The 14,956-nt window shown below is 38.4% G+C and overlaps 1 protein-coding gene across 1 annotated transcript in view; it reads right to left on the reverse strand.

Moving 5' to 3' along the window:
• Window positions 1–6,821, reverse strand: part of LOC306903879 (cadherin-23-like) — a gene marked incomplete at both ends in the record, with an annotated part of 51,127 nt that extends 44,306 nt beyond the window's left edge. Inside the window, 4 exons of the mRNA XM_079473419.1 lie at window positions 2,212–2,304; window positions 2,526–2,573; window positions 2,654–2,796; window positions 6,815–6,821. Of these exons, the coding sequence (XP_079329545.1) occupies window positions 2,212–2,304; window positions 2,526–2,573; window positions 2,654–2,796; window positions 6,815–6,821 (291 nt within the window). The remainder of the gene's footprint in view (window positions 1–2,211; window positions 2,305–2,525; window positions 2,574–2,653; window positions 2,797–6,814) is intronic.
• Window positions 6,822–14,956: the final 8,135 nt, after the last annotated feature.

Genomic DNA, 14,956 nt, shown 5'->3' on the forward strand with positions numbered 1-14,956 from the left:
AAAAAAACATCCCAACCAATCTTCTCCTATCCTCCCATAATTCAATATTCAATACAACTGCGAAATTCTCTTCTCTCTAACTCTCCTCCCCTCTTCTCTCTCCTCCTCTCATAATTTAGACCTCAACGAATACACACGCGCTGCATGTCACATTCAAACACGGCTGTAAATTTAACCAGCTCTTTATAACTGTCAGATGCAATGCCGTTCCACCTGCTCCGCTTCCATATGATATCACAGTTACTGCACAACAAATTACACTGACAATTACAGACCCAAACACACACACTGACACATCAGCAAACCCCTTTGACAAATACAAACAGCATTCTAATGAGTATAGAACACGTTTTAATTCGCTGAAAGAGACAGGTGTGATGTCTCAGGACACTTCGAAATCTGTCATATCATCAAGACATCTCTAACAGCATCTTTAGGACTATTAAGTATTGACGCAAAAGCCTTCATTTATATTTGGTAAATATCTTCTCTACCATCAACCATCTTACACTATCAATCACCTCTCTCTCTCTCTCTCTCTCTCTCTCTCTGCGGTACTGTCACGATTATCCCTGATTGGTTGAATACAGTTTGAGTGACAGTTAGATGAAGTGATGCCGCTGTGTGTTTTCTCAGACCAGGGGAGGTCAGCGGAGGTAATGAGGCCATCAAAATGCAGAACAGACTTAAAACAGAAAAAGAGGATCTTCTGGAATACTAGCCGTTCACCCCAAAATTGAAAATTTGTCAAATGAAGTTAAACTGTTTCTATCTGTTGTTTGTACCAACATGGGGTGCATAAATAACAACAGAACTTTCATCTGTTGCTTAAAGGGACAGTTCACCCAAAAGTGAAAAGTGAAAAATCATTCTGTCAACGTTTACTCACCCTCAAGTCGTTCCAGATTTGTCTTTCTTACGATGAACATATATTTGGAGGAATGCTTGTAACCAAACGATTCTCGGCCACCATTTTGGGTGAACAACAACATGAGAATACCATGTAGTGTTTTTTTGAACACTTTCCAATGACGGAGAATGTATAGTGTATGTAGTGGTCCATAAGATACTATACATCAGTAGAGCGGACAGTATAGTGTAAATAAATGCCATGTAAAAGAAACTATACGATGCTCTGGCAAATATATCTGGAGACTTGAAGGTACACGAGTAAAATAAAAGATAAGGTAAAAGTAGAATCTCATACGGTATTGAAAGCGTTAAAAGAGACCAATCATCATTTGTTTGCTATGTTGTATCAGTCAACACGCCACCTTTCCTAAAGAAATCTAGAGCAGTTTATTGAAAACAATGAGAATTGAATGAGGCCAGAAATAAGGAGAGATCAACAGTTTAGGAAAGAATACACTTACTTTTTATATAATGATAGAATGTAATGCAAATACATTTTATTGGCCTAAAAATGTATTAGTCCAAAAACTACAAGCAGCACCTTACTTGAAAAACATTCATAGAGAATCTACACTGAACAATCCAAATCACTCCCAAGTTTCAGGAGATCTGACAAAACCAAGAATTATGGGTAACCGGGCGATCATGATGGCCCTCATGTGTTCTCAGAATTCCAGAGCTTATTCATCAACAGAAGCTTAATACTGCTCTCTCTCTCTCTCTCTCTCTCTCTCTCTCTCTCTCTCTCCTTTATTTACCCAAAATGACAGACTGAATAAAGAAAAAACGGTGGCTTTGGAGATTTGCTGTGAGAAGTGTGGGATGTATAGACGCACAATACAAACACTAGCTGATGCGCGGGGAGGAAGGACAGGTCTGCTTTACTCTCCCAAATTACCTCATGTCAGGGATTAAAGGCGAAGAGATCATAGGAATGATGTGAAGAGCTGGAAAAGTGAGGACAGATAGTGAAAAAAGACGACTAGAAGTGTATGGATCTTAGACAGGAGGAATTAAATATGAAGATAAGAAGAGAGAGAAATAGACCTTAAAGAGGAAAATCCTACACGTTATCTGAATTCTAAATATATAACATACGGTCTCTCATGAATTCCTGAAGAATCCTCAGCAGGTCTGAACACCATTTAAAGTATACATAAGATGAAAAGTGATAATAAACCTGACTTTCGCAATACTTTCCTGCTCCTACTGTGCATGTTCCACCTGTGTTTGTTATTTCAAATTGAAATATTGTATTGTTATATAAATAATATTTAGTGCAATAACAGTTCATAGTACCTCTGGTATTTGAATAGCAAAGGGCTGGTTGTGAAATATCGGGGAGTTGTCATTCACATCTCCAATCTGTATGTTCACTGTATCCTTGACCACCTAAAAAGTCAAAATATAACAGAGGTAATGTTGTGTTATTTGTTTCCCGAGTAAAGATTTGGTAGCAGGGGTGGTATTGGCAAAAGTTATGCATTTCAGTTAAAAGGGTTGGGTTAAGATCTGGGTAGTGTTTAATAATGTCTGATAATGATGTTTTCACGACAAAATGGTGTTAATTTTATATGGCCATGCAAATGAGAGTAATATAAAGTCCAACTTACCCCCTGACTGTCACTCACAAAGAATTCCACCTGCATCTCTGACTTGGTCTGAAACAAAAGTCAAAACAGAGAAAGCATCGGCAATATATCACCATCTTCAGACTCCAGTCGTCCACATTTATTTCTACCTCTCTGTCAAGAGGCTGTCTGAGCCACACGACCCCCGTCGTCTCCTGCACAGCGAAGTACCGCATGGCCTCTTCTCCCAACACACCGAAAACCAGCGGCTCGCCGTCTGGATCCACCGCCTGTAGCTGGGTAATGGATGAACCTGAACACAATCACAAACAATATTATAAAGAATAAAAGAAACAACAATTAAAACATCAAAAAGGGGTCATATAGAAAGAAAAAAATATATATATATACTTTTCAAATAAGCCTACTGTAAAAGATACCTTTGAACACTGTTGAAATTCAATGAAAACATAATAGTGTTTATTAATAATAATAAATATGTATATAAATAAGTAGAAAAATAAATACATAAAATATATAATATCAAAATATAAAAAGTGTACATTTTCTACGTTTTATCTATTTACTTGATGTATTTTGTTAACAGCATAAACTTTGCTAAATTTGACTAACAAAAAAACACATTTTTACAGAGATAACTAAATTATTAAGAAATTAGATGCATTTTATTATTATTTTCATTTTTACAGTAATTTTATAACAGGTGTCTGTGGCCCCTTTAAGAAACACTGGTACAAAAAGGCCTACTGTAAAAGATACCACTACATACTGTTGAAACACGATGAAAAAATTAAAAGGATTGATTTTATTTCATAAACTTTAAATAAAAAAAAAAACATACATTTTATTAACACAAAAAACGTTTTTATTTTCTTTTTGCATAGGTGCTGAGAACCACATGATTAAGAAATTAGATACATTTCATTTTGACAGTAATTTTATAACAACACGTGTCCATGGCCCCTTTAAGAAACACTGGTACAGATCAATGAGTCAGAACAGAACAGATGAGTCAACCCATGCAAATCAGAGCATTAAAGCACGCAGTCATTTGAACAGCTTAACAGCATTAATATAGATAACACAGGACAGGTGAGTCATAGAGAAAGGTGAAGTGTGTCATTTTTTCGATGTTACAAAACGTTAATCTCAGTATGAGGTGTTAAAATCCAATCCCACAGGTGTAAAACATGACGGTTTTGGGTGCGCTATTACTTTAAAAAGCATTTTCTCTCTCCAAATTCTCAATTTGACAACAGTCTCATCCATGTGCGCATCTACGTGTGTGTGTGTTTATGAAGACACCTGGCGAGGGAGTTCCTGGCTCATTCCAGCTTTAGTTCTAATGCTGGTGCCAGACGTCTTACGCTGCAAATCCAGCATTAATGAATACAACCAACAAAGAGATCAAGACGAATCCCTTCCGTTGTCAAAGCAAGCTTTTATTTCCACACATACACATACAGGAAGTCAATGTTTTTGCCTTGGGTCGACTAGTCACGAATCGCCTGACTCACATGTGTTCAAAAGGACAACAAAAATCCCCGAAACGTATCCTGGAGTATTTCTGTGTCTTTATTTGGACGAGAAACCACAGCAGCACTTCATACAGTGTCATATCCGGACACATCCAGCAAGCACAAAGGTCAATAACTTGAACAATAACACTCACACATTTTTATGAATTCACAATATTGTGTGCCAAGTAGGTGAAAACGCCTCTAATTAATGGAAGGATTTATGAAGCGCTCTCTCTGTTTATAATGAGATTTATGCAAATTCCGCTGCTTTCATTGCGAGTTATAATTTAGTTGAAGACGGTGAGAAATTAAGCATTCACGTTACGCTCATTAATAATAAAGACTTCTCTCTCTCTCTCTCTCTCTCTCTCTCTCCCTTTTTTAGGGATGGAAAGATCTACCGTGTGTGTGGTCAGGAGAGGCGATCGCCCAGTAACAAATGGCTGCTATGAGTCTGTGTCACTGAGCACAAGGGGATTGTGGGATACATTGAGGAAAGCGTGAAAATGTGTCTCTGCTCGAAATCCTAGTGGACTGCATTGCTGACTACTGAGTGTGTGTATCGCTCTCTCGCTCTTTCCGCTCCTCCCGGGCTGACGGATGATGCTATTCAGCCCTCGGTGAGGGCAGTATTATGCTTATGACGGATACACTGCGCATTAACACACAAGAGAGCCACGACAAGAGGAATGTGCCTCCAGGCTCATCCATCTCTCTCTCGGTCACAGAGCGTATCTGTAAGTGTGGAGAATGTTTTATTTCACAGAATCTAACTCATGTGGATGGCACAACGCTGACCGAACCCGACAAACACAAGCACACCAGAACAAAACAACATTAAGTCACTCCGTCAACTCGGCGGTTCTTTTGTGGACCACAAAAACATCAAATGACCACGAGCTGTCTCATGCCAAAAAAAGACAACACTGGAATTTCAATTGATAGTCGGAATGACCAAGACTTATCTTTCGACACAAGCTGAAGATCCATAAAGCTTAGTTTCTCTGAGCAGTTTCATTATAGTTGTGGTGAGGACTTTCTCTAAAGAGGATAGTTCACCCATGAATGAAAACTGCTCCATTATTTACTCACCCTCTTGTTATTTTAAACCTTTATTACTTTCTTTTCTATGCAAAACACCAAGGAAGATATTTTGAAGAATGTTTTCAACCAATATCTGTTGGTCCCCATTGACTTCTATGTATGGGAGCAAAACCAATGCAAGTGAATAGCAAACGGTTTTCTGTGACGAACGTTCTTCAAAATATCTTCTTTTGTCTTCTGCACAAGACAAAAAAGTCATACAGATTTGAAATGAGTAAATAATGATTTTTTTGGGTAACTCTGGTTCTGTTAAATGTGTATATGAATAGAAATTCACATTTATAGCTAAAAAAAGCAAACGGAAGACACTGTTTGTATACAGTGTGTGTGGGTGAGAGAGGATGTTGAGCGAGAGAGAATGAAATAAAGACAAACAGAGAGTGAGTATGAGATGAGATTGTGTAGAGATGTTGGCAGTCAAGTGTTTTATGTAGCTCCGGTGTGTTGGAGAGGAGGCCGCTGGGTCCAGTAAATCAACTCACAGAGGGCATCCATCCCTGGCTGGATCAATAGACTTTCAGCCCCTGTGACTACACTAAAGCTCCTCTGGGGGTCCGCGGGGGTCTGGGGTCAGCACACCACCATAACACCCCCAACTTTATTACTATTATCACAGCTGTCATGTTGTACTCCAATACATGCACGCACACACACACAAACACACTTAAAAACGATCTGGACTAGACCTAAATGTAGAGAGAGGGAGAATATCCCATTTGTTTTGCATAGGGAGAGTGCAAATGGTGAAAAATAGGAGACTTATGCTTTATCTTAATGAAATGCATGAGAATAAAGGCTGTAGTAATCTTTCACATGAGTTTCAAAAGAGATCTCAACAATTTTACAAATGGCACGATGGATTTTTAAAAATCTAATTCCTCCATGAACCTATTCGCCATCACATTCATTTTATAGGTCTATAATCTAAACATATGTGAATGAATGCTTCCTATATTTCCCATTTCATGACTCTTATTTTTAAAAGAAACATCATAGTATGTTGTCACGTAAATTAAACATCACAGAGAACATCAAGTATCCTGAGCTCTGAAAGAGCAACATCAGTGCAACGTTGCAACGGAGTATTTTGCTTATGAGATATCACTCCTGAGAAAAAAATAACCCCCATTTTTTACACGTCTCCCATCTATTTCCAAACAGATCTCTACAATGTCTTAAACTGTGTAAAGAAGCCAAAGCATTGCTTTTCCCTGAAGAGAAAAATCATCTTTTTCTCATTCCAATGTCATTCTGTGTGGCTTTCTTTCTTCTGCAGAACACAAAATAAGATATTCTGAAGAATGCTGAAAACCAAACACATTGAGCCCCCTTCAACCTACATTATTGTATGGACACAAAACCGGAAAATTTTAGATTTTTCACTGATGAAATCGTCATAGACTAAACTAGTTTCGAATGACATAAGGGTAAATAACTGATGAGAGAATTTTAGTTTTTGGTTGAACTGTCCATTTAAGGCTCCCGAATACTGAGCAAAAACATGCATGTGTGACATCCCAACAAAACCAACCGAGATTAAAACCCAACAGCTGACACATTAGCGCAGCGTGGGACGACCATATTTTACTATTATCTTATTATATCACGGCACAGCGCGATTAATAATAACATGACATGAACATAAAGAGCCGTCACACAGGAAAGAGCTCTATTTCATTATCTCACCCTCCATTGTCACTTGTAACCGACACAATGTGCACTGATATCAGTCTCCAACCCGTCTGAAGCGATGCCCCGCGCACGCCCGACGACCTGACGTGGCGTGTGCTTCACAGCCTCAGATTCATTACCCATTGTGTTAATGGCGGGTGTTTCATTAATAGGTTTGGACTGTAAATCAAAGGTGCCGTTAATTGGCTTTATGTCATAATCGGAGTCTAAAGCTGTTCTTCATCCGCGTGCCCGTAATGTCTTAACGCCTGAGTTTCCTCTCCACTAATGAGCACAGGCATTGAAGCACCGGGGCTCTAATTTGTTTATGGCCTATTGAAAAAGGTTAGTCCCCCCTCCAATACATGAATTATGGTAGCCTCCCTAATGCGTTTAGGGATGAGGTAAATACCATGAGCGGGGTTGCAGGGGAGAAGAGGTGACGCAGAACGGATGATTCATTGGAATGGAGTTTGTTTCGTGTGGCGTGTAGGCGACGTAAGGTCCCTGGGGCTGTGATCCGTGTTAATCCGTTTCTCGTCGTGTTTTGTGCAAGCGTATTTCCATGCATAATTTGACCTGCAATCCAGAGTTTATCCCGCTCGATAGACCCCCAAGGAGTCGAAATAATCTAATCCGACCAAACCCCCTTCAGTGACTGGGTGCGCCCCGACCATAAATGCTTTTTAAATGTCAGAGTCCGGGGGATTTTCGGAAGACCCTTAACTAAAACAACCTACCTCAGAAGTTAACAACACACGCTTTATTTTAAAACCTAGTGAGCTACATTGCTGTCTAGAAAATTTCTCAACCTTTTTACTTTTGATTTTTTATCGATTATTTTCTCTCACCTCTCACTCAGGATACTTTTTAAAAGTATTTTCATTTATGTTAATATTCATTTTAGGGACCAGAGGAATGCTGATTGTATAGACTCGCTAACTTTCAAGAGGACACTAGCATAAAGTATACTTTCCAACATTCATAGATTAAAAACAAAACTATAGCAACATGAATAAACGTTACTGCACATGCACGTTCGTGGACTGCCCTTACTTCCAGTACACATTAATAAACAAAATTTCTATATTCTATATTTCTATAATTATTTCTGATAACAATCAAAAGAAACCGAGAAGAACTGTTACTTGGCTAAACTTGCCTCTCCAATATTTTGACCTAAGACTGCGATAATAAGCTCAACCGCTTGTTTTGTCAGAACCACTATCGGCAAAGATAATAAATAATAGCGATAATAAATAAAAACAGTGATGCAAGATTTACTCAATAGCAATTATTTTTATTTTGGCAGAATGGATCTGTCTTGGGTAAACTCCTCGTTCATCCCGGCAGCTAAACTGGACAGAGCAAGGAGTGTATACATTTTTCCCCTTGATATGTAATTGTTCCTATTATTATTTATGTTACAGTTCTATTTGTACGACTCTGTGTATGTAACCCGGGGGGGGGGGATTTATTTTATTAAATAAAACATTTGTTGAATGGGTCCTGTATTTTCGTCGCATATTAAGAAACTGTATGGCACATTGACATATTAAGCTTATAGCATTAGCTCTGGCAGGCCACGTCAGTCAAGCCTGCTTATCGGCTGATTCAGGTCAACCAATAGGAAAGCCTCACGTAATAGACAGGGGCATTTAAAATGTATACACTCATATAAGGAAGGAGTAGGGGTGGAGGTGGGTTACGAAGCAACGTGCTGATTTGACCATACATGCCAAAATGGAAGATTTAAATGCCCCTGTCTATTACGTGAGGCTTTCCTATTGGTTGACCTGAATCAGCTGATAAGCAGGCTTGACTGACGTGGCCTGCCAGAACTAACGCTATAAGCTTAATATGTCAATGTGCCATACAGTTTCTTAATATGCGACGAAAATACAGGACCCATTCAACAAATGTTTTATTTAATAAAATAAACGTACAACAAACTGTTTATTTAATACAATTATTATACAATAAAATAATGTAATATTAACATAAATTAAATATAGATAGTAATATTATTAGACACTAGGATAAAGAAACACAGACCGGAAGTTAACCTATATATGTTAGATAAAACGGTCTATAATTTTGATACAAACCTAGAGAATATGCGTTTTCTCCTAAAATTAATCAGGAAAAATATAAAAACAAACAAATAAGACTATTATTAAAATTCATGGCGAGTATGCATGGAGTTATAAAATGAATCTAGATTATAGAGGTAAAACTATCTGGATTTGGGTCAATTTTATGAGAAATGTTTGAGTTCATATTATTATTATTATTATTATTATTATATACTGTCTTTTCATTACAGACTTGACAAATCTGAGCTCTTGCTGAGACATTGTTGAGATTGTTTCTTTAACACAAATGGGGACATTTGTGAGATGTCTGTCTCTTTTTCTCAGGAGAAGTTTCTGAGACACAGGAGATTTATGCAAAAGTTTCTCTCCATTTAATCTCACTGATGTCTAGGACAATAAATTAGATTTTGAAGATTATTCTTTCTTATGGAAATCACTGTCTAGGCAGGCAGCTCACTAGGTTTTGGTACAGAAGTTGAATGTCTGTTATCCAACAGAGTTTAATGCCTTGGGAACATAAGACAGACACGAATACCAACCTTTCTAATACACCCGGTCCGCATATTTACATACAGAGAGAACCCCTATGTGGGATAAATATCACTCTGTGTGTGGGTTTCAAACAGGTACATTAGGGGATATCCAGACACCTCAGGAGAGCTATCAAACTCAGCTGATAAAGCTTGTATGAGTTACTGTGTCAAATCACACAAACACAGGGTTGAGTGCTAGACAGAGCAATATGCAAAAACAAATGTTTGACAAAGATTGAAATACGGTCAAAGCAGGTTTCGTTTGCTGTTGGCAACTGAGACGCTTTTGTGGGAGACTCTAGCTTTCGACTCGCCCTTCAGGACACAATTAATGTTTAGGAATTAACTAAAGGGGTGTTGGAAAAACGCTCTTATTCGGAATTCACATAAAGGCCAGTTCACTCCAAGGGCAACGTGACGATGCAAAAAGCTGCCAAAAGTTTGGTATGAATTTTCACCAGTCACTGAGGAAAGTTCACACGCACGCTTGAATGAAGAAAGGTCCAGTCGTTCATGTTTTGTAATGCAAAACACAAACCACCCGCTAAATGTAACAGGTATATTTTCACTCTCAAGGAGAGAATTTCTGCTTTTTGTGTTGTGATCGATCGGATAGAAAACACTGCCAGACAGAATTTGCATGGTGACACTAAGCAAATGAGTTTGCATTACAACTGCTCTAATGTGTAAATACATAAATATTTAGTAAATATCACATGAAAAATACATGACATATCTTTGAAACCAGCTATTTGTTACAGATACATGCAGGTATCTGTGTCCGTATACAATCGGCTTCATTGAATAAATATAAGAATGTTGTCTCTCTCTCTCTCTCTCTCTCTCTCTCTCTCTCTCTCTCTCTCGTTTCAGGGGAGAACATTAATTTGAGGGTTGATGGCTGAACAGGAAACTGATGGCGGTCTAAGCCCAAATGTAAGTGACTCTTGTGTTTTAACACACACACAGGCAGACCTTGGCCAGTGTGCATTACACCATCTGATTTATGGTTAAATCTGTCACGCGTCAGTAGAGCGTATACCCTTTGCTTCTTTCATCACCTTAAAGCTCAGCAATACACATACAATACAAGCATGCACCAACTGACAAACACACACGACCCATTCTCTTACACACCACTAACATAGTATGTAAAAAAGTGTGACCTGATCAGTAACATACAGGATTAACTTGACAAGATTGCATTGGTTGATGGGAATGAGAGGGCTTGAGAAGAATGCCAGCTCTGGTTCAGATTCCTCACAGGTTCTTCAATGGTCCTTATTCTGCACTGGTTCTGATTCTGGAATGGTTCTGATTCCTCACAGATTCTGGAATGGTTCTGATTCTTCACAGGTTCTTCAATGGTTCTTATTCTGCGCTGGTTATGATTCTGGAATGGTTCTGATTCCTCACAGATTCTGAAATGGTTCTGATTCTTCACAGGTTCTTCAATGGTTCTTATTCTGCGCTGGTTATGATTCTGGAATGGTACTGATTCCTCACAGATTCTGAAATGTTTCTGATTGTTTCTGATTCCTCACAGATTCGTCAATGGTTCTGATTCTTCACTGGTTCTTCAATGTTTCTGATTCCTCACAGATTCGTCAATGGTTCTGATTCTTCACTGGTTCTTCAATGTTTCTGATTCCTCACAGATTCGTCAATGGTTCTGATTCTTCACTGGTTCTTCAATGTTTCTGATTCCTCACAGATTCTGGAATGGTTCTGATTCTTCACAGGTTCTTCAATGGTTCTTATTCTGCGCTGGTTATGATTCTGGAATGGTTCTGATTCCTCACAGATTCTGAAATGATTCTGATTCCTCAAAGATTCTGAAATGGTTCTGATTCTTCACAGGTTCTTCAATGGTTCTTATTCTTTATATGTACTTCATAGGTACGTCTAACAGGTCCACTGGTGTTTAACAAATACAAATCAACAGCCCTCCTTTAATGCCTGTGCCATCAACCCAAATGTGTGCTATTATTTAAGTAGTCGGCTACAGTACATGTCAAACTTGACCCATCCAGCCACATTCAGCCGAGAGCACGTAGGATGAGGTAAGACTAGATAGATGTGCTAGATAATGACTGGTTACGTGTGAGTAGTGTTCCACGGTCTCATCTGTCAATTCCTAGAACCAGTACATGAGACAATGTGTGTGTGACAGAGATAATTGCTAAATAATTGCACCCTTTCATACACACACAAACCACTCACACACACTGAGATGCAGAGGCTAAAAGACTCAAGAACATGCACACACACCTTTTACTCAGGTCCCATTTAACTGTCAGAAGAAAGGAGCGTTTAAAACACCATCGGAGAAACTGCAAAGCAATCGCATACCTGACAAACACCACTCACATCACCCCCTTTCGTTCACTCTTTGTCTCTCCTCTTATTTCTGTCATTCTCTGTATTTTTGTGAAACGGAAAGAAGGGATGTCACCAAATCGACCACATGCTTCACGAGTCACAAATCTGTAAAAGTATATAAACTCAGATCTGTCTAACTGCCTACTGAAAACTGTATTGGTCAGAGGTTGATCTTTAAGAGCGCATGAAGGTTTGACTTTTCAGTTAAGTATCAATGCTGTTTTTTTTTTTAGACGGACGCAAATGGAGGACTGATGCGCCGAAATTTCAGATGGCGAAAAATTTTGTCAGGAATGGCTTTGTCTGTTTCGGCTGAAAGAAAAAAGGAAGCCGAAATATCCACACCCGCGCCTCTCCCTTCAGTGCTCACTCTCATTCTAGCTGTTATCAAAGGGCGATCATGTAAGCGCACCATAATAAAGGCTGAAATGAATAAATATAACAAGAGAAGTTTAGAGCTTGCGTGTCATTTTCTGTCCGCTGGTTTTGTGTAATGCGCGACTGCACATGACCGGCTTTATCTTTCTTTAGATAACGCGCATTGACCCCTGCACGCTTTAAAGCCTAACTTTAAACACAACAAACTCTTCACATGTGAACGATCCGTCAGTAAGGGATGCTTTTGCTCATGTGGACCGTCATCCGGCAGGGGCTGTTATCACTGAAGCTCATTTTAAGGCAGTCAACATGAACAGACTCACTGCCCCTCTGTGTCCTGCGTGTTGTTTTTATTTAAATTATTGAGCACCATATACTGAGTTTGACTTTAACTTGACTATTGTTATGCATTTAATAATTCCAAAGAAAATCTAAAACTACAATGTTTAGATGATTGGTAAAAAGATATATTTGATGTCCAAGGAAAAATTATATATTTATTAGTATTGTTTTAAAATAGGTTCTTCATTTTTGTGGTTTAAGAGTAGATATTTATTTTTATGTTAATTTTAGTAAAAATTTTAGCAATTTAGATTTATGCTTTTGTAATTTTATAATTGATCTGTTTATTTTTTGTGTTGCTATATGTATATATTATTTTTTATGTTTTAGTTAGTTTATTAGTATTTGTTTTGAGGCAACGTTTCAACTAACCCAAATTTTTAGGTCAAGATTTGATTTGATTTCAATGAACAGAAACATTTACAAAGTTTTTAACGTAGTAAACTAAAATAACTTTGTATAAACATGTGAATTGAATTTGGATAGCTTATCTTTGGTCTTGTGCAGACTTGGTAGAAAAAATCCTGAGACACTGTGAGACAAGCCATACGAGACTGCCGGACATCAATGAGATTACATGTAAAGGCAAACTAAAATCTCATCTGCGTCTCAGATATTTCTCCTGAGAAAAAGAAACAGAAATCTCACAGATGTCTCCATTAGTGTTTTAGAAGAGATGTCTCAAACTGAGCTCAGATTTGTCAAGTCTGCAATCAAAAGTCAATATTATTGAAGATCTCAATATGAACTCAAACATGTTTCACCCAAATCCAGATTATTACCTCTATAATCCACATTTATTTTACACCTCCATATGTATTTGAAAAATGTTTCATTTGTTTCTATTTTCATTTCTCCAAAGCAATTTAAAAAGAAACACCTCACACTAAGTTGATACTTAAAGGAAAGACAACTGAAAATCTCCCGAGCTAGTAAAGCACAACCTCTGTACAATAAAGTTTACCTCAGGAGAGAATGAGTTTGTCACGAATCGCAATGCACTCTGGGATTGCCTTTTTCCATACCATTGATGCTGCCTTAAAATACGGGCAAATGAAAAAACTGCATCTTAAAGGGAAACTAAATTATGTTACTGTACAGGCATTTGTGTCAAGAGTGAATTGATAATGTCTTGAAATGCTGTCTATGTAGGCAGGTTTTATAACACAGCCGCTATCAGTCTTTCCAGACACACACAGAGTTTTTCTCACTTTATAAGTTCTCGGCTCTGGTGTTGACCTCTTGTGCATTATCAGGAGTGGACTTAAATCAAAAGTAAGATCACTCTGATGAGTGTGTTTTCACTCACGGGTGCAGCCATTTCATGCCTCTCCATCTCCGCAGTCATCCCTCCTCGCTCTCTCACCTTAAACTTTCCTACTCCCGTTCACTTAAACGACAAACACTCGGAGAGAAGCTGGTGACTGCAGAGCTGTCCGTCACTCACGGGACCGTCCCAACACAAGCCTTTCTCTTTTGGAGAATCTGCTGGTGTGTGACAAGGATTGTTTTAAAACCTGTTGAGCTACCTTGATGTCTACATTGAGAGTGATTGGTAACGTCGTATACTTATTTTTGAAATGTCCATAACTATAAAGACACCTTAAAATGCTGCCTATGTAGGCATCTCGCTAGGTTTTCATGATCTATCGCTCGACCTTTTGACTTTCTCTGTTCTTTCTGCTATGCTGACAGTCAGGTCACGAGGGCAGCCACAAAAAATAAGTCAGAAGATGCAGGTGGACAAGGTTGTATCTTCAGGTCCAAAGAGCCAACAGCTACTAAATAGACAGAGATGTGTGTGTGTGTGTGTGTGTGGACCTGCATCTATTTACTCACCTCAAGAGATTCTGTGGCGTCTGTTTGCGTTTGATCTTCTAAACAACCAGGGATGGTACGGTTATAAATGAAGTAATTATCTGTAATGCTCATTAGCTTCAGGTCCTAATTAGCAAAAATTAATATTGACTTTGATAAAGACAATGGCTGAGGCAAATTGGCAATTGACCTTCTCAGACAATATAGAGAGTGAGGGAATGAGAGAAAGAGACACAGACGGATGGGGAGACAGAGCGAAAGAGAGACAGACAGACAGAAAAAGAGACTTAGGACTTCCACACATGAAGGAACGGCCAAACTACACTATTTGACGTCTGTTCGTAAGCTTACAAATGAAAAGAAGTTTGTCATTTTCTGTATTTCAAAGTTGAAGTTTGGAGAGCTCTGACCTGCGAAATCATCGTCGTTTACACAACCATTGAGTTTTTTTAGGCAAAATATGTTACAGACATTTCATGAAGACCCTAATAAATCATGCCAACTTGTTGCAAATGTTCATCCGATGAGCCCTTTAACATTAATGAATGGCTGCATTAGCTCACATAAACTGATCAATACAGTTTATTTAGCATTTAATGTTCATTGTG

This window comes from Barbatula barbatula (assembly GCF_947034865.1).
Source record: "Barbatula barbatula genome assembly, chromosome: 14".
NCBI classification, from domain to species: domain Eukaryota; kingdom Metazoa; phylum Chordata; class Actinopteri; order Cypriniformes; family Nemacheilidae; genus Barbatula; species Barbatula barbatula.